General features: G+C 39.3%; 1 protein-coding gene across 1 annotated transcript in view; it reads right to left on the bottom strand.

Moving 5' to 3' along the window:
• Window positions 1-22,253, bottom strand: part of LOC133623055 (sarcoplasmic/endoplasmic reticulum calcium ATPase 2-like) — a 70,531-nt gene extending 48,278 nt beyond the window's left edge. The window contains exons 1-3 of the mRNA XM_061985981.2: window positions 21,805-22,253; window positions 7,855-7,872; window positions 7,687-7,769 (exon numbers count right to left, since the gene is read on the bottom strand). Coding sequence (XP_061841965.1) covers window positions 7,687-7,769; window positions 7,855-7,872; window positions 21,805-21,922 — 219 coding nt within the window. The 5' untranslated portion in view covers window positions 21,923-22,253. The remainder of the gene's footprint in view (window positions 1-7,686; window positions 7,770-7,854; window positions 7,873-21,804) is intronic.
• Window positions 22,254-24,137: the final 1,884 nt, after the last annotated feature.

Raw genomic sequence — 24,137 nt, 5'->3', positions numbered from 1 at the left:
AAACAGGAATGACAGCCCTGTGACATGCTTGCACATGCCTACACTAAACAGTGAACACTTACTGTATATATTTATAGATTGCCATTTTAATGGGTTACAATGACAATGTTCTTTTTAAAAAGCGTCCCTTTGGCCCCAATCTCCAATAACTTTTTTGTAAAAAAATGTGTTCCCAAAAATCAGTTTTCTGTGAAAAACATTATTTTGTTTTCACGGATATCAACCCATAACATAAGAATTGGATAAATGGAATTACCGTACTATTGTTTAAGATTGTTTACCATTACTATTGTTTTGTAACTCTAAATTATGTGTAGTGGTTTGAATATGGTTCAACACTGACTTAATTTCAACAGAACACACATAATAGAAAAAAATATGATAATGAATTAATGATGATTAATTTAACAATTAATTAATTTAACAATTCAATTACTGACTCACATTGCAGCCGACCACACCAAAAAGGGGGGTTCCCACAGCTGAAATCCCTTCTCAAAGTTTCTTATTTTTCCCTATCTGGGGTATTTTTTAGTATTTCCATTTGTGTAATATTCTACAGAAACAATGAAACAGGGCTCCCATATAAACAACTATACAGGAAATAAAGTAAAATTACGGATAAGCTGGCCAAATCCACCAAAAATGACACTTGCAAATAAAAATGGGATCATTAAAGGGGAACATTATCACCAGACCTATGTAAGCGTCAATATATACCTTGATGTTGCAGAAAAAAGACCATATATTTTTTTAACCGATTTCCGAACTCTAAATGGGTGAATTTGGGCGAATTAAACGCCTTTCTATTATTCGCTCTCGGAGCGTTGTGACGTCACATCGGGAAGCAATCCGCCATTTTCTCAAACACATTACAAACACCGAGTCAAATCAGCTCTGTTATTTTCCGTTTTTTCGACTGTTTTCCGTACCTTGGAGACATCATGCCTCGTCGGTGTGTTGTCGGAGGGTGTAACAACACGAACAGGGACGGATTCAAGTTGCACCAGTGGCCCAAAGATGCGAAAGTGGCAAGAAATTGGACGTTTGTTCCGCACACTTTACCGACGAAAGCTATGCTACGACAGAGATGGCAAGAATGTGTGGATATCCTGCGACACTCAAAGCAGATGCATTTCCAACGATAAAGTCAAAGAAATCTGCCGCCAGACCCCCATTGAATCTGCCGGAGTGTGTGAGCAATTCAGGGACAAAGAACCTCGGTAGCACGGCAACAAATGGTGGCAGTTTGTTCCCGCAGACGAGCGAGCTAAACCCCCTGGATGTCTTGGCTCACACTGTCCCTTATGCCACCGAAGATGATCAAGAGAAGAATATCGACCCTAGCTTCCCTGGCCTGCGGACATCAACTCCAAAACTGGACAGATCAGCTTTCAGGAAAAGGGAGCGGATGAGGGTATGTCTACAGAATATATTACCGGTAATTGATGAAAATTGGGCTGTCTGCACTCTCAAAGTGCATGTTGTTGCCAAATGTATTTCATATGTTGTAAACCTAGTTCATAGTTGTTAGTTTCCTTTAATGCCAAACAAACACATACCAATCGTTAGTTAGAAGGCGATCGCCGAATTCGTCCTCGCTTTCTCCCGTGTCGCTGGCTGTCGTGTCGTTTTTGTCGGTTTCGCTTGCATACGGTTCAAACCGATATGGCTCAATAGCTTCAGTTTCTTCTTCAATTTAGTTTTCGCTACCTGCCTCCACACTACAACCATCCGTTTCAATACATTCGTAATCTGTTGAATCGCTTAAGCCGCTGAAATCCGAGTCTGAATCCGAGCTAATGTCGCTATAGCTTGCTGTACTGTGCGCCATGTTTGTTTGTGTTGGCATCACTATGTGATGTCACAGGAAAATGGACGGGTGTATATAACGATAGTTAAAATCAGGCACTTTGAAGCTTTTTTTTAGGGATATTGCGTGATGGGTAAAATTTTGAAAAAAACTTCGAAAAATAAAATAAGCCACTGGGAACTGATTTTTAATGGTTTTAACCCTTCTGAAATTGTGATAATGTTCCCCTTTAAATGGCGGGCTGCGGTACGAATCCGGACCCAGACACTCTCCTATAGAGACCTCGACCTATTATCAATTACTTATTTAAATATCTGAAGTTAGCACGGAACGCAGCTTTTATAGAATTGACGGTACCAGTTCATCGGATTCAGAAATACACTGACCAATTGTATGAGAGTTAAACCAGTCCACATAATACTGCTTAGCCAAATCAAATCAGTACATTCCAGGCTGTAAATAGGGCGACTCTAAAATGCTAGTGATGTGTAATACCACTGATTATCTTTCCAATCGTATATCGAGTTAAATTCAGGCTGGTAATTGCGATACCGATTCGATACTTTGTGCAAATATACCTAAGGTGTCTCGTCAAATTTAAAAAGTAGTGTATTCTGAGTTTTGCAGCCCTTGGCAAATCATCGTAAACGATATAAAATCACAGAGCAAAACAAATAATGGAGGATAATAGCATTATTCTGCACTGATTGCATTCTTACTCAGTGTTTCTTGCTGTTTTTCCAATTTTTGCTGGAGTTTTTTGTAATGTGTCTGGGGCAAATGACAAACGTATCATGGGGCACCCCTGCTGTATGGCCGTTGTAGTCTTAGTACTGTAGTATATTTCTTCATCCTATGGTCACGTATGGTTGTCTTACGTCAGCATTAAAATGTCATGATCCATGTCCCGGATCATGTTTTATGTTCTGTTAGTTTTGGACTTCTTAGTTCCTGTTTTTTGGTTACTTATTATTTCTACCTGCCTCTGATTAGTGTTCGCCCGCTCACCTGCTGCCCGAGCACTAATCAGATGCATTATTTAAACCTGCCTTGCCCTCCGGTCAGTGCTGGAGTATTGTTTGTTGTATGCTGTGGACTCCCTGTTTCATGCAATGCTCTGTTCATGCTTGTTTTCTGGAGATACCATAGTTCATGCTGATGATTTCATGCTTCTCGTGCCTTGCCAAGTAAGTTTTGTTTATTTATGCCACAGTTAGCGACTTTTTGTTTCATGTCCATGGTTCAGGCTAAGTGTTAGCTTTTGTTTCCTGCGTTAAGTTGTGCCTTCGTCTTGTGCACCTTTTTGTTTTCACCTTTTTTTGAACATTAAAACCATGTTTTCTTGTACACCGCCTGTCATCCCTGCATCTTGGGGTTCGTCACCTCCACATCATGACATAAAACTGGCTGTTCATATGGTGTTATTTTTCTCAGTGATACTAAGGGGATAAATGGAGAAGTCCTTTATCTGTTTTATCATACTGCCTTTGCATAAGTCAATGTTTAGTTTTGTATTCACAATAAATCAACACAAATTCCGTACTTTGGAGCACTGTTCACAGATTCTAGTATTTGGCTTGTTAGCTTCCTGTCGCAGGCGAGTGGTGATGCTCGTGGTTGAGGGAAAAGTTGTTTAAATGTCGGATGCTAGAAAATGTCCGATGCATCGCAACAATCAGCCATAATGCATTGTTGCATCTCCATGATTTTTAAGCACTTGCGAGACAAGTGGGTGTAGTGGGCGGCTGTGCTCGGGAAGGTGAGGTCACGGTGTTTAGAGCAACGGGATGAGAGGCTGAAAAGAGAGATGCAGAAGCATGTGCGCGTGTTCAGGTGTTAAAATGATTGTCTGATTGTGGATTTTTCCCCCCCTAATATTTTCGTTATCGACCGACAGGGTCCCAAAGATCGACTGGTAGATCGCGACGGGTTGGCGACCCTTGCTTTACACTGTTCTCCTGTTAATGATAAACATTATCGCAAATGACTAATATTGATTTAAGAATCAATATTAGAGCATAAAGATCCGGTATCGATATTTCAGTATTGATTCGCACATCACTACTAAATGCAGAGAAAAACCATTGAGAAGTGAAGTGAGTAACACAGAAGAACAAGTGATATCCGCGAAAATAAGAGGAAAACGAGCGAGACATACGACCTAAGTAGGACAGAGAAAAGTGAGCATTAGATGGTGAAGAACTTCTGCCCTCTCTTATCGTGACCACCGGTTGAGGTGGACGGGTAGAGAGACAGGACAGTGGCGAGAGACAACAGAATAATAACGACACACTGTGTAAGAAAATGAATATGCACAGCTAAATTGGTGCTTTCAATCCAGACTGCATGAACTCATTTATGTTTATGCTTTTCTCTGGAAGCACAAGACTAGTTTATTGCCTGATCAGAGACCAAGACTAACAAACCATGGAAATGTGAAATGCCATTTTGACGCAAAGCACCAAGATTTTGAGCAAACACACAGACTCTGAACTGATGCCACCAAAAATGAGCACTTGCAGAACCTGATATAAACACCTGAACTGATCTGTGGTCCTCAATACTATAACTTGGGCTGCACGATTTTTGGAAGAAACCCAATTGTGATTTTTCTCTCCAAAATTGCGTTTGCTATTTTTCTAATTTTGTACATAAAAATGCATAAAACTGAGAAAATTTGGAGTGAAGGAAGACATGTTACTTTTGGATTGTCAATCAACATATTCTTGTCTAAAGGTGCCACACATTAGAACAATGTGCAATAATTTACTTTTTGACCAGGACAAGCAAGTTCGATTGTATTATGCTTATACTGGCCCACCTGCACTGACTCCCGGTTCACTTAAGATGTGACTTTAAGGTTTTATTACATACAAAATGAACAGTTTAGCACCATCTTATCTTGTCAATGTGGGATCTGAGCAAAGGATGTTGCTGTGCTTGTGCAGCCCTTTGAAACATTTGTGATTAAGGGCTATATAAGTAAACTTTGATTGATTGATTTTGCTGATTGTATTATACCCTATGTTTCATTCATAATGTTTCCCATTATCATGAATAATTTACAACTGCACCCACTTGGCATTTATGCAGCCGGTCAACCCAGGAAGGGGTCCCAACATCTGCGGTCCCTTCCAAAGGTTTCTGTGTTTTCCCATTTTGGGTTTTTCTTGCCCGAATGTTAGTTCAGACCAATGATGTCATTGTGGTTTGTGCAGCCCTTCATGATTAGGGGCTATACAAATAAACTTGATTGATTGAAACCAATGTCAGGCTGGAAAATTCCTGCACAACTAGAATTTCTCGTAGAATAATACATAACTCCCAGGTTTTTTCTGTAGTGACTGTGCCAGAGGTGAACATGCATTCTACTGAGGTGGCAAATGATGAAGCGTTAGATCTATCATAGCACCAAGCAAATAATCTCAATATCCCCATCATATTAATTCCTAGATGTGAACGAAATTATTTAAGGCGTATTACACAAAATAAACGTAAGGTTTTTAATATCAGTACTATGGATATCATTAACAAAAATATAATATGGGCTTTTTAAAAATCAGATCATTGTCTCCCAAAACGGTATTAGTTAATGAGGTCATGAGAGACAACAATCTTAACGTCATTGGTCTCAGAAAATTTACCCCCGCTTAACAAGGCATGTCCTCCTAACTATACAAATGCACATATTGATCGTCCCCTTAAAATGGGTGCAGTGGTCACACTAATATCCAATGAAATCCAATGAAGATTGGAGTCACCTAGAGGCGTGTCTTAATGAAATTAAACAATGAATGTCCAGCAACTTTTTGAATCTTAATGCTAACAAAACGGAAATGTTGATGATTCGTCCTGCTAGACACCGACACCTATTTAATAATACCACCTTAAAATTTGACAACCAAACAATTACACAAAGCGACTCGGTAAAGAATCTCGGTATTATCTTCAACCCAACTCTCTCGATTAAGTCACACATTAAGAGTGTTACTAAAACAGCCTTCTTTCATCTCCGTAATATCGCTACAATTCGTTCCATTTTGTCCACCACCAACGCTGAGATCATTATTCATGCGTTTGTTACGTCTCGTCTTGATTAATGTAACATATTATTTTCAGGTCTCCCTTTGTCTAGCATTAAAAGATTACCGTTGGTACAAAATGCGGCTGCTAGACTTTTGACAAGAATGAGAAAGTTTGATCATATTAAGCTTATACTGGCTCACCTGCACTGGCTTCCTGTACATTTAAGATGCGACTTTAAGGTTTTACTACTTACGTATAAAATACTAAACGGTCTAGCCTCATCCTATTTTGATCATTGTATTGTACCACATGTCCCGGCCAGAAATCTGCATTCAAACAACTCCGGTTTATTAGTGATTCCCAGAGCCCAAAAAAAGTCTGCGGGCTTTAGAGCGTTTTTTTTTTTATTCGGGCTCCAGTACCGGTACTCTGGAATGCCTTACCGGTAACAGTTTGAGATGCTACCTCAGTAGAAGCATTCAAGTCCCATCTTAAAACTCATTTGTATACTCTAGCCTTTAAAATCGACCCTATTGTGGATTGGACCAACAATCTCAATATTTATTACTAGGACTTAACATGACGTTAGTTTATTGGCACAAGCAGGTCTTTGTATTTATATTAGGCATAGTAACCACAAAAAAAAGACAAACTAATGAGATTGTTCTTTTGTTACGTTTAATTCTGCTATCAAACACTACTAATACAGTAGAGAATATACTTGATTGCATCACAGAAAGTTTCTCAAACGATCAAACAAACATTTTACAAAAGTGATCGTTGCAGACTTTGTATTCCACAAGATAAAAGTGATATTTTTAAGAGCCATTACCTTCGACGCACTTTCGTTTTTTTCCCCTGACTTCATCATTACCTTTATGAACCACTTCTTTCGGGACTCTATGAAAGCTCTTCCCTATCACTATATTTGAAAGACTGGAACACCCAAGAACAGAACAGCAATACGTAATTTTCTGCTCAAACTTTACACTCACTCTCACTTGTTTAAATGCAAGCTCAAGCTGCTTGACCATCATGTGAATTAAGGCGCGAAGAAGAAAAACGGATACGACTTCATATGCAACCCAGCTGTACATTGAGGAAAAAATGCAAAAAAAAGATGAAATGCTGATCATAATAACCAATACTTTTTAAATAAATGTTACACTATTTTAGGAGCTTAAACCACAAACCACCACTTCACTGACTGCAGTACTGTAGGAAACAATGGGCTGATATATTATAAACAATAATAGTAGTAAATGATTGAACTGTCTCCTATTGTTCACCATAACAGAAAACTGAGAAGTAGGCTGTTTTTTCTGTTTAATTAAATAAAAATGTTAATATCAAAGTGGTTTCACATACAGAAAAAGTGAATGGGTATGCGGCTTCCTGCATGTGGAGAAAGTTTGGACACCCTTAATCTACTGTATCTCGTAGTTAAAGTTGCTGGCTGTTGCATAATAGCAACGCTTGACTCAGAGCTGCTGCTGTCACCATTCCTCAGATGAATGGAAACTCTTCAAGCGTTTCACTCCCGGACATGCCCATGTGCCTTCAGAAGTGTTACACAAACTGAAGACGTTCACAAGTCAGCACCCTGCATTGCCAACAACATATCCCAGTCATTCATCACACAGAGCTCAGCACTAATCCGTGTCAAATTGTCACACCACACACGGACACCGTTTAAGTAATACACCAAAAGACGAGGCTATTTGCAGGATGCAGTAATGGCTCCTGTATCTACAAAATAGTAGGGAAGCTCAAGGATGAAACATGAAGGTCATGAACGACCTTAAACCCTCTAAATAATGAGGGAGAAAAAGAAGTGACATACTTACAAAAGAAATACAGGCGGCCAGCAGAAGAATTCGTACAAGTAAATCTTCAAACTGTTCCATGACAAGCTCCCATAAAGATTTTCCTATAGAGAAGAGAATGATCGAATGTTTTAAACAAATCAGTCAAAGAACAGTAATTATGACAATCCACAGTACGAGTAAAATTACCTTCTTCTGCTGGTAACTCTGTCGAGGGAAGCATGCCAGGGATCGAACAGGAACAAACAAATGAAAAAAAAAGAAACATGTAAACTTTATGTCAAACATTTAGCCCAGGTGAGACCTATATAAGACACAGGAATGGGATCTTTGAAGAGGAGTTGAGTACATTATGTCAAAACATATGCAGTGATATTTGCAAAACAGTCAACAAACCAAAATCGTACTTGTCTATATACTGTAGGTATGATTTATATATACACTACTTACATTTACAGCAGAATGTACAAACAATTTAAACATTTAAGTATGAGGCAAAGACGTTACAATCTTTAGATTTGGTTTACTTCTAAAACCAACACAATGCAGGTCAGAATTAGGGATGTCCCGATCCAGGTTTTTGCACTTCCGATCCGATACCGACATTGTTTTTGCACTTCCGATCCGATACCGATACTGACCTATCCGAGCATGTATTAAAGTTTAAAGTTATTTAGCCTACTTAGTTGTCAGAATCATGTTGAAAGGGGTTTTAGTACTCTTGATAACAACTAGCCAGCTGAATTAGGGGAGTTTGAATAATACACAATGGTTGGTAACAAGAAACTGACCTGTTTATTCAAGGATAAACACAAAATAGACAAAATTATACATGACAAACAGAAATGGCATTATTGAACTAGGGCTGGGCGATATGGCCTTTTTTTAAGATTGCGATATTTTAAGGCCATATTGCGATACACGATATATCTCGATATTTTGCCTTAGCCTTGAATGAACACTTGATGCATATAATCACAGCAGTATGATGATTCTATGTGTTTTGATTGATTGAGACTTTTATCATTAGGTTGCACAGTGAAGTACATATTCCGTACAATTGACCACTAAATGGTAACACCCGAATAAGTTTTTCAACTTGTTTGAGTCGGGGTCCACTTAAATTGATTCATGATGCAGATATATACTATCAGATATATACTATCATCATAATACAGTCATCACACAAGATAATCACATTGAATTATTTACATTATTTATAATCCAGGGTGTGGAGGGGGGCGCCGGATGTAAGTGTCAAAAAGACAGCCAAAAGAGTTTGATATGAGAATAAATCTAAAGTTAAAATATAGGGTAGAAATGCACCCATTTGCAGGAAATGTAGTCTTGATTTTCAAAATTTTCTTTCAAGGCTTGCATGTCTACATTAAAACATTCTTCTTCATACTGCATTAATATATGCTACTTTTAAACTTTCATGCAGAGAAGGAAATCACAACTAAAAAAATCAATAATTTTTTCATACGGTGTTGATGTGGACATTTTTGCCTCAGCATTTTGATGGTGTGGACGTGTGGCACCGAACGGAGATAAGCGTCTTGACAGACGTTACAATATTTGAACAATGATGACGAAAACCGTTTTCTCTGTCGTGTCCGTGTGTCGTCAATTGTTATGCGCTTATTTTTTTATTTGATTTTGTGCGTGGCATATAATTGCTATGCGCAGTGCACAATTGCACAGGTGCGCACCTGAGAGGGAGTGTTGCTCGCACGGCTGCGCTAGCATCACAGCTAACGGTAGCCATGCTGCTACCTCTCTGCTGGGAGAGGACGTATACGTATGTGACGTATGACGTGACAGTATGTGACGTGTGTAAGAAGGTGCGCTTGCTGTCTGTGAGAAGGAGACACAGGAAAGAGTGAGAAGAGCCTGTCGTGTAATGCCAGCAGCTAAAAGCAACCGCGTGAGAATCCACAGACCTGTGGATGTGTTGAAGGTGTGCTGGAAAATGCGGAACGGAAATTAGGGAGCAGCAGAAAAGTGGAATGTATTATTTAAATTGGTGCGTTGGGAAGCACGGACCGGAGTTTTTTTTTTTAAACTGGATCTGGATCGGCATTTTCCTATGCCTTGCCGATACGCATTTTTTGGCAAATATCGGCGGCCGATCCGATCCAAATATCGGATCGGGACATCCATAGTCAGAATTATATCCAAACACACTGTATTAATAAAAAATATTTTTATTTTTTATTTTTAGTACAGTATAATATGTAAAATACACACCATACAACCACTTGGCCCATAAATACAATTCCGGAATAAAAATGCATCATATTTTATGTTTTATTCTAGGAAAAAACACAATGCAAATAAGTACAACAGTAAGATTTTAAACACTGTGAATAATGATTGTTTTATTGTAAGTACATGTACGTTTAGTAGTTGGCAATAGTAGTTCCAGCTCGGGATGGGGGATATGCCCTGAAATCTATATTGCAGCCTCTTGCAATAATGATGTATATCGCAATATATTATTTGGTATGTAAATAATAAACATTTCAAGACAAATTAAAAAGGCTCTTATTTGGCTGATGACGGATGCAGTAATATACTGCATGATTTTCGATTGAATTATTTTATTAAATGTATTATTCATTTACTAATACCGATACTAATACTGTAATTAAACATTTCTAGATTTTAATTTAAAGGGAATGATTGCATTTTGGTCACAAAGACAAAAACACAGGATGAAACATTTTAAATTAGTTCCTATTAGCTCTAATTTAAATGTTTTGGTTTTGCCCAAAAGACCTACTGAGTCCAGATAGTTATTAACAATAACAAAACTTTAAAAAAAAAATTTCACAATAAAAATATTGATCACTGTAGTATTGACTGCTTCTATGCTTAATATCGTTACAGTCGATATTTTTATGGATCACAGACCTATTTACATCTTAAAGCGCTCGCTTAGCGGTTAGCATAGCCTCCTAGTGTAGTGTAGCATGTTTAGCTATTCTTCATTCTCCAGTGACGATACTTGTAAGAAATGTTTATTTTCCCCAATGGATGCAAGGACAGCTGGCTAGCAAGAATGCTAATGTGTTGAGGACCCGTTCATTTGCTTGTCGCTGTCACATTTGTGGGACATACAGTAGCTAGAATGTGTCTTCAACATGCATTGTCATGATATTACGATAGTATTCAAATCTATCGTCGGCCAAATTTATTTTGTCTATATTGCCTTACTCTAGTTGCAGCTTGTAGATTAACAATGCTATCTTACTACTTTTGTCCTATGTACTACAATTGTTTTCATTCTAACGTTATACAGGACAGTGCACATTAACAATATTCTGCATAGACTATGTAAACTTTTACACAATTTACCATGAATTGATTAACGTGGACCCCGACTTAAACAAGTTGAAAAACTTATTCGGGTGTTACCATTTCGTGGTCAATTGTACGGAATATGTACTGTACTGTGTAATCTACTAATAAAAATTTCAATCAATCAATTTAAATTTTCCTGAGGGAACACTCCTGAAGAAATCAATAAAGTACTATCTATCCATCTAAACCAGATTATAGCATTGTTTCTCATTTCCACCTGCAGTCCCTCATACCAGTGTGGCTGGCACTGGTAGCAAGGCGGGTGAAGGGTCTTGTCTAAGGACAACAGCTGGGCCTGGGCCGATATTCAATTAACAGACAATAAATTCAATTAACTTAAAATTAAGTTGGTAAGTTTTCCAGCGTCGACAAATCTCCATGTGCATGCTTTAAGAGCATTCCTGTTTTTCATCGGTTTTTGCAGCTGAAATGTCAGTTTTAATCTTTGGAACAAGATTAGCCTATCAACACAGAGTTTGCAGAGTACGCGCGAATACAAACAAAAATCCTGCACAGGCTCTTAAAACACAAGACAGTCCACACTCACTTAGCGTTTGGTGTACAAGATGAGTGCAAACAAAACAGTGCAAAATAGTGTGCGCTCACAGAAAGTGTGGTTAAATACATCGCTAAAGACATTCTGCCTTTTAATACTGTTGAAAAACTAACATTTCTAAAAGTGCTGCAAACCTTTGACAGACATATTGTCATGTCGGTGTTCAAACGTGGAATCTACTACACTAAACTAACACTTTGCATACGACCCGTTAATACATCTACCGTATTTTTCTGATTAAAAAAAAAAATCGCAGTTTTTTTTCATAGTTTGGCCGGGGGTGCGATTTATACTCTGGAGCGACTTATGTGTGAAATTATTAACACATTACCGTAAAATATAAAATAATATTATTTATCTCATTCACGTAAGAGACTAGACACATTGTCTACCTTTGGAGTTGGCAGAGTTGTTTAGAAGCGACACCGAGGAAGAAGATTTCATGGGATTTAGCGATTAGGAGTGACAGATTGTTTGGTAAACGTATAGCATGTTCTATATGTTATAGTTGTTTGAGTGACTCTTACCATAATATGTTACGTTAACATACCAGGCACGTTCTCGGTTGGTTATTTATGCCTCATATAACATACACTTATTCAGCCTGTTCACTATTCTTTATTTATTTTAAATTGCCTTTCAAATGTCTATTCTTGGTGTTGGATTTTATCAAATAAATTTCCCCCAAAAATGCGACTTATACTCTAGTGCGCCTTATATGTTTTTTTCCTTCTTTATTATGCATTTTCGGCCGGTGCGACTTATAGTCCGAAAAATACGGTAGTTATCATACACTTCTGACTTTATTTTGCTCAAACAATAGTTTTTTAGGGACCGAGTCCCTTTGGGACAGAGGACTCAATTGTATTTCTAGCGTTTAATTATTATACCGCCGCCTCTTTGAGCTGTAATTCGACCCCGTTAACATGCTTCAAAACTCACCAAATTGGACACACAGATCAGGACTGGCGAAAATTGCGAACTAATCAAAAAACCAAACCCCAAAACTCAAAATTGCGCTCTAGCGTCCCCTAGGAAGAAATATACTCCGAAAAATACGGTACTTATACCGTACTGTTCATATTGTTATTCTTGTTTAATAAGCTCCTAACTTGATTGTCAGTTAAGTAATGTAAAACTCTACCTATGCCTACATGATCAATAACAATGTGCAATTTTGTCAATATTGTATTCATTGTTTTGGTAATTTATATTTGAGGGCCCACAGGCCCCTCAATATATTTTATTGCTTTTGGTTGAGATTTTTTTTTTTTTTAATTGTTGTTTGTTTTACTTAACATGGAGGTTTAAAAGTTTACATTTCAATTACAATGTTAAAATACAAGTTTATTGCATTTGAAAGGATATACATACATTATTATTATTATTATTACTACATCAGTGGTCGATTTGGTCTAAAAAAAAAATTAAAAAAAAAAGTAAATAATGGCCATTACATCATTTATCGGCAAGAATTTGTAGGTCAATATATTGTTGAGCAAAATTTGCAATCTGCCTAAGCAGAAGCTGGATTTGGACCAGGAACCTTCAACTTTCTGTGCAACAATTCTACCACTTGAGCCCCGCTGCCTCTTTACTTTGTCCGTTTACATCGGGGCTTCCTGGGGGCTTTTTTCCCCCATCAAGGGCCCCCCATAGTTACCCGCATACCAAATGACCTACATTGATATTGCATAAAAACACTATACATATACAGTTGCAAGAAAACGTATGTGAAACCTTTGAGATTACTTGGATTTCTGCATAATTTGGGCATAACATGTGTTTTGATCTTCATCAAAGCCATAACAACAGATGTATGTTTTCAATTTTTTTTAACACGTGTAAACATTCACACTGTAGGTATGGAAAAAGTATGTGAACTCCTAAGCTTATGACTTCTCTAAGAGTCAGTTGGAGCCAGGAGTCAGCCAACCTGTAGTCCAACTAATGTGATGAGATTAAAAGGTGTTAGTTAAAGCTGCCCTGCCCTATAAGCACACACAAGTTTTGAGTTGGCTGTTCTCAAGAATATTGCCTTATGTGCAAAGTTGCCAGGCACAAAAGCGCTCTCTAAAAAAGCTACGATCAAGAATCGTTGACTTACATGAAGCTGGAAAGGGTTATAAAAGTATCTCTAAAAGCCTTGATGTTCATGGGTCTAAAGTAAGACAATTTCTACAAATGGAAAAAGTTCAACACTCTCTCTAGGTGTGGTCACAGCACAGAATGCTCAATGAAGTGAAAAATAACCCTAGAGTGTCAACTAAAGACCTACAAAAATATCTGGCGCATGCTGACATTGTTGACGAATCTACAATACGTAAAACATTGAACAAGAATGGAGATCATGGGAGGACAACTGGAGAAAGCCACTGCTGTCCAAAAAAAACAAACATTGCTGTATGTTTAAAGTTTGCAAAAGAGCACCTGGGTGTTCCACAGCACTACTGGCAAAATATTCTGTGGACAGATGAAACCATAATTGAGTTGTTTGGAAGGAACACACAATGCATGTGGCATCATGGTTTGGGGCTGCTTTGCTGCTTCAGGGCCTGGACGGATTGCTTTCATCGATGGAAAAATGAATTCCCAAGTTTATCAAGACATTTTGCAGGAAAACTTAAAGGGGAACATTATCACCAGACCTATGTAAGCGTCAATATATACCTTGATGTTGCAGAAAAAAAGACCATATATTTTTTTAACCGATTTCCGAACTCTAAATGGGTGAATTTTGGCGAATTAAACGCCTTTTTATTATTCGCTCTCGGAGCGATGACGTCACATCGGGAAGCAATCCGCCATTTTCTCAAACACATTACAAACACCGAGTCAAATCAGCTCTGTTATTTTCCGTTTTTTCGACTGTTTTCCGTACCTTGGAGACATCATGCCTCGTCGGTGTGTTGTCGGAGGGTGTAACAACACGAACAGGGACGGATTCAAGTTGCACCAGTGGCCCAAAGATGCGAAAGCGGCAAGAAATTGGACGTTTGTTCCGCACACTTTACCGACGAAAGCTATGCTACGACAGATGATCAAGAGAAGAATATCGACCCTAGCTTCCCTGGCCTGCTGACATCAACTCCAAAACTGGATAAAACAGCTTTCAGGAAAAGAGTGCGGATGAGGGTATGTCTACAGAATATATTAATTGATGAAAACTGGGCTGTCTGCACTCTCAAAGTGCATGTTGTTGCCAAATGTATTTCATATGCTGTAAAGCTAGTTCATAGTTGTTAGTTTCCTTTAATGCCAAACAAACACATACCAATCGTTGGTTGGAAGGCGATCACCGAATTCGTCCTCGCTTTCTCCCGTGTCGCTGACTCGTGTCGTTTTCGTCGGTTTCGCTTGCATACGGTTTAAACCGATATGTCTCAATAGCTTCAGTTTCTTCTTCAATTTCGTTTTCGCTACCTGCCTCCACACTACAACCATCCGTTTCAATACATGCGTAATCTGTTGAATCGCTTAAGCCGCTGAAATCCGAGTCTGAATCCGAGCTAATGTCGTTATAGCTTGCTGTTCTATCCGCCATGTTTGTTTGTATTGGCATCACTATGTGACGTCACAGGAAAATGGACGGGTGTATATAACGATGGCTAAAATCAGGCACTTTGAAGCTTTTTTTTAGGGATATTGCGTGATGGGTAAAATTTTGAAAAAAACTTCGAAAAATAAAATAAGCCACTGGGAACTGATTTTTAATGGTTTTAACCCTTCTGAAATTGTGATAATGTTCCCTTTAAGATCATCTGTCCGCAAACTGAAGCTCAAGAGAGGATGGGTAATGCAACAGGACAATGACCCCAAGCATAGAAGTAAATCAACAACAGAATGGCTTCAACGGAAGAAAATACGCCTTCTGGAGTGGCCCAGTCAGAATCCTGACCTCAAGAGAGCGATTCACACCAGACATCCCAAGAATATTGCTGCACTGAAACAGTTTTGTGAAGTCCAAAATTCCTCCTGACCTTTGTGCAGGTCTGATCTGCAACTACAGGAAACGTTTGGTTGAGGAAATTATTCAATCCAAGGGTTCACATACTTTGTCCAACCTGCACTGTGAATGTTTACATGTGTTCAATGAAAAGATGCAAACCTATATTTTTTGTGCGGTATTAGTTTAAGCAGACTGTTTGTTGGGACTTACACTAACATTTTATCACCAATTTATGCAGAAATTCAAGTAATCCCAAAGAGTTCACATACTTTTTCTTGCAACTGTATTTAAAATACATTCTTCCATTTCTGCTTGTGTTTGTATCCTTAATATCTCTAATGTGTTGCGGGATAAATAAAAAATCGAGTTGCGTTTTGCAAATGAACCCCTCGGGCGGCACTTTGGACACCACAAGTCAGGTGAACAGTTACGTGATGGCGGACAAGGGTCTACAGCAGACCTGGGCAAAGTAAGGCCCGGGGGCCACATGCGGCCGGCCCGTTAAGCTTTTCAATCTGGCCCGCCGCACATTCCCAAATATTTTTTTATAGATCTTTAAGATGGAAAGTGTAGCTGCCATTATGATGTGCAGTGATGTTTTCTAATGACTGTAAGTCTTCTAATGACCGTAAGTCTTCAACTATACAAAGTATTTCAATGGTTGGAATCTGTGCTTTTGCATGATATACCAGTTACTATGGTAATCTAATTAGTTAATATGGTAAACTTATTAGTTACTATGGTAATCTACGTCTCAGCAGCTCAGACGAGGCACCAAGCAGTGTGGGTGGGAAGCGTTTCCACAGACAAAGTTCTAAAGCTTAGTGATGTATCAGATATATCAGACTGTAGGTGGGTTTATTTTGTACCCCTCGCGTTCATATTTCACTGTTTGTTGCATTTTTGTCACGTTTCACTCGATTGTAAAATATGTCGATCGAAAGGGGGTGTGACATTCATATTTTGCCAATATTCAGTGTTTTATCGTTCATAGAAAAATGAAAAATTCCATTATGTTTTTTTAAGGCGGTCTGTCATAACGCTTTTAGCATTCAATTAGACATTATTGTGAGGTTTTGTATTAGTGTTTCTAAAAATAGATATATACCGGCCCCCAGACAAATTTTTTTCTCTAAATGTGGCCCCCGAGTCAAAATAATTGCCCAGGCCTGCTCTACAGTCTGCATGCTTTGTCTTTTTAGCACTTTGATTGATTGAAACTTTTATTAGTAGATTGCACAGTACAGTACATATTCCGTACAATTCACCACTAAATGGTAACACCCGAATACGTTTTTCAACTTGTCCACTAATCAAGAGTATTCAAAAGCTGGACTGCCCGTTTGTGGAAAGTGCTCTGCAACACACTTCCACGCCTTGTCTTTTCATGGCCACTGCGGCGTCTTTAGTGGCCGCTTGTGTTTGACTGGCATGTAAACCTAACCAGTACCTAACCAAAGGCTGCATATAGAAACGTCAGAATATGAATAAATGCATTTTACACCCTTAACAAGAACCCTAAAAGGGAATGAGCGATTTACTTAATACCACCACACAACGATCCTGTGACCAGTGTAGTGTTATATGTATGTTACCTGTCTATTAGGGGTGTAATGGTACGTGTATTTGTATTGAACCGTTTCGGTACGGGGGTTCCGGTTCGGTTGTGTACCGAACGAGTTTCCACACGGACATATTAAGTAGCGTAACGCACGTTGTGTAAACAATGCACACCGAGGCACAACACACGGCATGCTAGCAGCTAACGGGCTACGATAGACTGACCATACGTCCTCTTTTCACCGGACATGTCCTCTTTTGTGGAGCTGTCAGGGCGGAGTTTCTTAAATGCCTCAAATGCCCGGCATTTTGAGTTAGGGTTGCGTGTATTTTCAATGTACGTTCAGGGTTAAGAAGGGGTTAAAAACAAAACAAATTATGCGCGCAGCAGCATTGGTGAGGGAGGGGCAGAGACAGAGAGAGAGAGAGAGAGAGAGTTATTTATGATAAACGCGCCAGGCTCTGCTTTTTATCCATAGATTTATCACATTTAATTTTTTATTATCTATAGCAGGGGTGTCAAAAGTGTGCCCCGGAGGCCATTTGCGGCCCACAGCTAATGTTTTAAAAGGCCCACGGCACATTCTAAAAATACTATTAAAATAAACAAAAACATAACAAAAGTGAAATAAAAAAGCTTAAAGGTTAAATGTAATTTAGAAAAAATTGCAATGTTGACTAATGAAACAAAGCTGTTTTTTTTTCTTTCAAACTGTCATTGCACAAAAGATAATATTGAATCAAAATCAATGTTATTATGAATTATTGACCTATCCAAGGTTCCCATTACTTCACATCAAATATTCCACTAAGAAAAATATTTTTGGTGGAAGATTTTGCAAATTTGGGAAATAAATAACCCAAAAATTTATATTTTGTTGTTTTCTTACTGTACCGAAAATGAACCGAACCGTGACCTCTAAACCGAGGTACGTACCGAACCGAAATTTTTGTGTACTGTTACACCCCTACTGTCTATAAGGGATGGGTGAATCAATTCAAATATCAATCGTATCAATATCACTGGCGGCATCAGTATCGGATTGATTGGTGATGAGATTGTTATTTCGTTTAAGTTCCATCCATCCATCCATCCATCTTCTTCCGCTTATCCGAGGTCGGGTCGCGGGGGCAGCAGCCTAAGCAGGGAAGCCCAGACTTCCCTCTCCCCAGCCACTTCGTCCAGCTCTTCCTGTGGGACCCCGAGGCGTTCCCAGGCCAGCCGGGAGACATAGTCTTCCCAACGTGTCCTGGGTCTTCCCCGCGGCCTCCTACCGGTCGGACGTGCCCTAAACACCTCCCTAGGGAGGCGTTCGGGTGGCATCCTGACCAGATGCCCGAACCACCTCATCTGGCTCCTCTCGATGTGGAGGAGCAGCGGCTTTACTTTGAGCTCCTCCCGGATGGCAGAGCTTCTCACCCTATCTCTAAGGGAGAGCCCCGCCACCCGGCGGAGGAAACTCATTTCGGCCGCTTGTACCCGTGATCTTGTCCTTTCGGTCATAACCCAAAGCTCATGACCATAGGTGAGGATGGGAACGTAGATCGACCGGTAAATTGAGAGCTTTGCCTTCCGGCTCAGCTCCACGATCCACTCTTCCCTCACTCGTGAACAAGACTCCGAGGTACTTGAACTCCTCCACTTGGGGCAAGATCTCCTCCCCAACCCGGAGATGGCACTCCACCCTTTTCCGGGCGAGAACCATGGACTCGGACTTGGAGGTGTTTAAGTTCATATAGTTAAATATCTTAAGAGGGGGATTTTGGTGGCGACTTGTCCAGGGTGTACCCTGCCCTCCGCCCGCGTGCAGCTGGGATAGGTTCCAGTACCCTCGCGGCCCCGTAAGGGACAAGCGGTAGAAAAAAGATTGGATGGATGGATTTTGATAAAACTTTCAGGAAATGTCAGAAATGGTTAAGGAACAACTCAATAGATTTGAGGGTGATCCAGATTGAGATTCAGGATTGTATTTATTTATTATTTACTCTTGGGAGATAGGGCCTGGCAAAGGTCTGTGCACGATTAGTGCTTTTCAGGCCAAAGTGGACCAAATCAGATTTTTTTTTTTTCATAGCTGATTGTTTAGATTACAATTCAAATGAGATCTTTATCAGACTTTAGTATACATGAGAACAGGCCCCAATGTGGCCTCGACGTTACTTGCATGCGCAATTCAAGAAAGTGAAAATTAAAAGGAAGTTGACCAGAGGAAGTGACCTTTAACAACAACAGAAGAAAAGCAATATACAGGGACCTGTTTTCCTGCTCTTTAGAGAACCAATAAAGTGTGTAACTTTCCATGTCTCTGGACTATAAAAATTAGAAGAGAACTCTTGACCGAGACAAACTAGTTTTGACAACACCGTTCTTCAGTCTTCTTCTTCTGTTGTTGTTGTTGGGGTCACTCACCGACGAGGATAGGATGACAAAAAATGTCTGATCTGTGTAGCTTGAGGGCAAAAAAACTCAGATTTGGAGTCCAGTTTGAAACTTAGTCTTAGTCTTTGGGGTCCAGTGTAAACAGGACCTTGGTCTTTGGGATCAAAAACAATTTGAATGAGAGCTAATAGTTGTTTTTGCTTTTGTTAAATTATTTTTGCACTATTGACTTTACTCTGTTCAAACATGTATTTGTATTAAAAGGGAATACTTTCACTAATTTGTTAATATTGTTCTGTGGATCTATTAATAAATTGTTCAAAATTACATTGTGTCCTGTTTTATGTACTATGATTCAACAAATTAAAGTTAAAATTATTCAAATATGTTTGAATTTATTTGAGTATAAAAGTATTGATAGCATGTCGCGTACAGCAGTGGTCCCCAACCACCGGTCCGGGGACGTATTTGCTACCGGGCCGCAGAGGAACATTAAATAATTTATAAACAACCTTTTTCCAAAACACAATATAGAATGTGAGATATAACAGGATAATGCATACATTTATCATTTGTTTTCAAAACGCTTACAAAAAAGTGGGGCCCCAAAAATGTACTGTGGGACCCCATTTTTATGACTTGATGGGGTCCCTGGGACCCCACTTTGAAAATTCCTAGCGCCAACAGGAGAAAAAAATGCTTTATTTAAATAAATACATTATTTATAAAGCAAGTTTGAGTATCATTGGCAAATTTCCACCTGGCCCCGGCCTTGGCACGCATATATGTGTCCTCTTTTTGGGATTTCAGAATATGGTCAGCCTAACATCACCACTAGGGCTGTGAATCTTTGGGTGTCCCTCGATTCGATATCGATTCTTGGGGGTCACGATTCGGTTCAAAATCGATTTTTTTCGATTCAAAAACCATATTTTCCCGATTCAAAAGGATTCTCTATTCATTCAATACATAGGATTTCAGCAGGATCTACCCCAGTCTGCTGACATGCAGAGTAGTAGATTTTTGTAAAAAGCTTTTATAAAATTGTAAAGGACAATGTTTTATCAACTGATTGCAATAATGTGTTTTAACTATTAAATGAACCAAAAATATGACTTATTTTATATTTGTGAAAATATTGGACACAGTGTGTTGTCAAGCTTATGAAATGCAATTGTCACACTATTGTTCTTTTTTTATTTTTTTTTATAAATGTCTAATGATAATGTCAAAGACGGATTTTTAATCACTGCTATGTTGAAATTGTTACTAATATTGATACTGTTGATAATATTCATTTTTGTTTCACTACTTTTGGATTGTTCTGTGTCTCCTCTCAATTGCTCTGTTTATTGCTGTTCTGGGTATTGCTGGAATCGGATTGCATTGTTATGGTATTGCTGTGTATTATTTTGTTGGATTGATTTGGTAAAATTGCAAACAGCTAAAATGATGTACAAAGCAAACTATAACCTGCTACCAAAGAATGTACAACAATTCTTCTCAACTAAAGAGGAGAAATATATCCTTAGAGGAAAAAATAATTTAAAACATTTATATGCACGTACAACACTTAAAACTTTTAGCATATCAGTATGTGGAATTAAATTATGGAATGGATTAAGTAAAGAAGTTAAAAATTGTACTGATATGATCCAGTTTAAGAGGTTGTTCAAAATAATAGTGCTTACAGAGTACAAAAAAGAAGAATTATGAGAAATACTTTCAACCTTATTGAAAATAAGATATTCTTCATCTCAGTATGTTAATAATGACTGAATTAATTAATTAATTACATATTACAAAACTGTTTACTAATTCATAGATGTTATTTTATTATATAAAAAGGTCAGTAAATGATTCTATATATTTGTAAACGCTTGAAGTGGGAAAGGGGTAGGATTAAATAAGCTTTGCTTCTTCCTACTCCTTTTCGGGCATGATGTAAAATGAAATGATATGAAATTGTGTGATGTATTATGATGTAAGTGTGTTCATGTTCGAAATAAACTAAAGAAAGAAAGAAAAAAGATTAAATAAAATAAAATGAAAAAAAATTAAATTAAATTAAAAAAATAAAAATCGATTTTTGAAAAATGAGAATCGATACTGAATCGTACAACGTGAGAATCGCGATTTGAATTCGAATCGATTTTCCCCCCCACACCCCTCCTGACTAGTATGTAAAGAGGCGGGAAGTCCTCGAGGTCGCTGCGATGACGTCACCGCCATGCTCACGTTGACTTTTAGCCGACATGATTCTAGCCCGCGTTTAACAGTCACAGATAGCCGCGTCAGAGTGTACCGTACAAGTTCCGAGTGTCGTACCGTTCAGGCCCCATTTCTCCCGCTGCCGCTTCACCTCGTCCAGGGAGAGTCCCGTGCTCTCGTTGACGCAGAAATAGCCGTAAACTTCTTCCACACTCTTGGTGTGAGAGTTCTCCATGGCTGACTTGGACGGCTCCTTCTCCCGTACACAGCGTCGCAGTTCACACCGCCTCAGGTGCAGCTCGCTCGGCTCTCTTTTCGAAACAGCCGCCGGGGGAGGGGGGGGGGAATAATGGAAGAATTGAGTTACGAACGTGTGTCCTTGTGCGGCGACGGTTTGTTTCGGTGAGACCAATTTCTCCTTGCGCCGTTGAGATGAAGGTTACTCTTCAGCGTCCGCTTATGTCCAAAAATGGTGGGATGCTGTCTACTGCGGCGTCCTGCGTGCGGGGCTGCATTCGCGGACACGGTGCCTGCCTGCGTGCGTCTGATGCTGAGTCCCCCTCACCGTGGCGTCGCTCTCTGTGGGGCCATTGCGTCACTGACAGCCTGCCTTTATCAAAGCGCTGCTCCGACGTTGCTGCATGTGGACTCGCCTGATTGGACGAACGCGGTCACCTGACCCCAGACCAGGGAAACACAAAAAGCAGGAAGAAGGGAGCGAGTCTTGAAACCATGGGTGTCCAACGTGCAGGCGGCGGGCCATTTTCAGCACGTTGTTCAGTTTTTTTTATAGACTATTCTAAATAATACAATTAAATATTAAAAAAGTGGGAAATAGTTCATATATGTTGAATTACGGTGTAAATTATGCATGGCTTTTCAAATTACGCTTTATATGTATTGCTTTAACATGTCAAATCCTTGAAAATAAAAAAAGCATAACAAACTGTTAAAATGGTATGCATGGTAAACAAAAAAAAAGTAATGCGGATGCTGTTACAATCCGTTGTGGTGAAGAAGAAGGCAAAGCTCTCAATTTACTAGTCGACCTACAAACCCCGTTTCCATATGAGTTGGGAAATTGTGTTACCGTATTTTCCGCACTATAAGGCGCACCTAAAAACCACAAATTTTCTCAAAAGCTGACAGTGCGCCTTATAACCCGGTGCGCTTTATATATGGATAAATATTAAGATTCATTTTCATAAAGTTTAGGTCTCGCAACTACGGTAAACAGCCACCATCTTTTTTCCCCGTAGAAGAAGCGCGCGGTGCATGCTGGGATATGTGACGTTTCATTTCCATTTGTGTGTTTATGTAAAGACCCCAAAATGGCTCCTATTAAGTGTGTTGTCTGTCTAATTATAAATAATGCAGACGAGGCGTGTTAACTGAGTTCTCAACGTTTACTCACAGCGTGCTCATAACCACATTCTAACTGCCAGCATACAACAACGCTTCTCAGGGCTACCGCGCATGCTCGTAACTATCGTTGCATGCTGGGTAGTGTAGTTGTTATATTTGCTAGCTCATAACAGCACATTGAGAGACACGCTTACGCGCTTAATTCAATACTCGCCGTCATTCCGGGTGGATTGACAAAAGACCTCCAGCCGCTAGATATTGGTGTCAACAGGGCATTCGAAGCTAGACTGCTAACTGCGTGGGAACAATGGATGACAGAAGGCGAACACACCTTCACTAAGACGAGGAGGCAGCGCCAGACGACGCCAACATCTGCCAGTGGATCGTAAATTTGCCCAACTTTTCACTTCGGACACCGAAGACGAAGGATTTACGAATGAAGAATAACTTCAGAAAGTGAGCGCTATGTTTATTTTGTGTGTTGTGACATTAACGTTCGAGCAACATTATGTTGCTATTGCTCTGCACTATTTTGAATTTTACTATGTTTGTGATTGCACATTTGCGTACATTTTGGGAGTGAACAGAGTTGTTAGAACGCTGGTTTTTAATATATTATTAAAGTTTGACTGACCTATCTGACTGTTTTTTTGACATTCCCTTTAGCGCAGCGTAGGCGCGGCTTATAGTCCGGGGCGGCTTATTGGTGGACAAAGTTATGAAATATGCCATTCATTGAAGGTGCGGCTAATAATCCGGTGCGCCTTATAGTGCGGAAAATACGGTAGATGTACATATAAACGGAATGAATGAATCAACCCATATTCAGTTGAATGCACTACAACAGGGGTGCTCATTACGTCGATCGCGATCTACCGGTCGATCTCGGAGGGTGTGTCAGTCGATCACCAGCCAGGCATTAAAAAAATAGTCCTAAAAATGAGCGATCATAAATCTTCACTATGACGTCACTTTCGTCACTTGATTGACATTCACGGCACCCGAGGGTCTTCTGAGATGACGCTGGCTGCTGCCAGCTCATTAAAATTACCGACTGGAAGGCGAGAAACACTTTATTTCAACAG

The sequence above is a fragment of the Nerophis lumbriciformis genome, linkage group LG12 (assembly GCF_033978685.3).
Source record: "Nerophis lumbriciformis linkage group LG12, RoL_Nlum_v2.1, whole genome shotgun sequence".
Taxonomy (NCBI): Eukaryota; Metazoa; Chordata; class Actinopteri; order Syngnathiformes; family Syngnathidae; genus Nerophis; species Nerophis lumbriciformis.
This window is presented reverse-complemented; position numbering and strand designations above follow the sequence as displayed.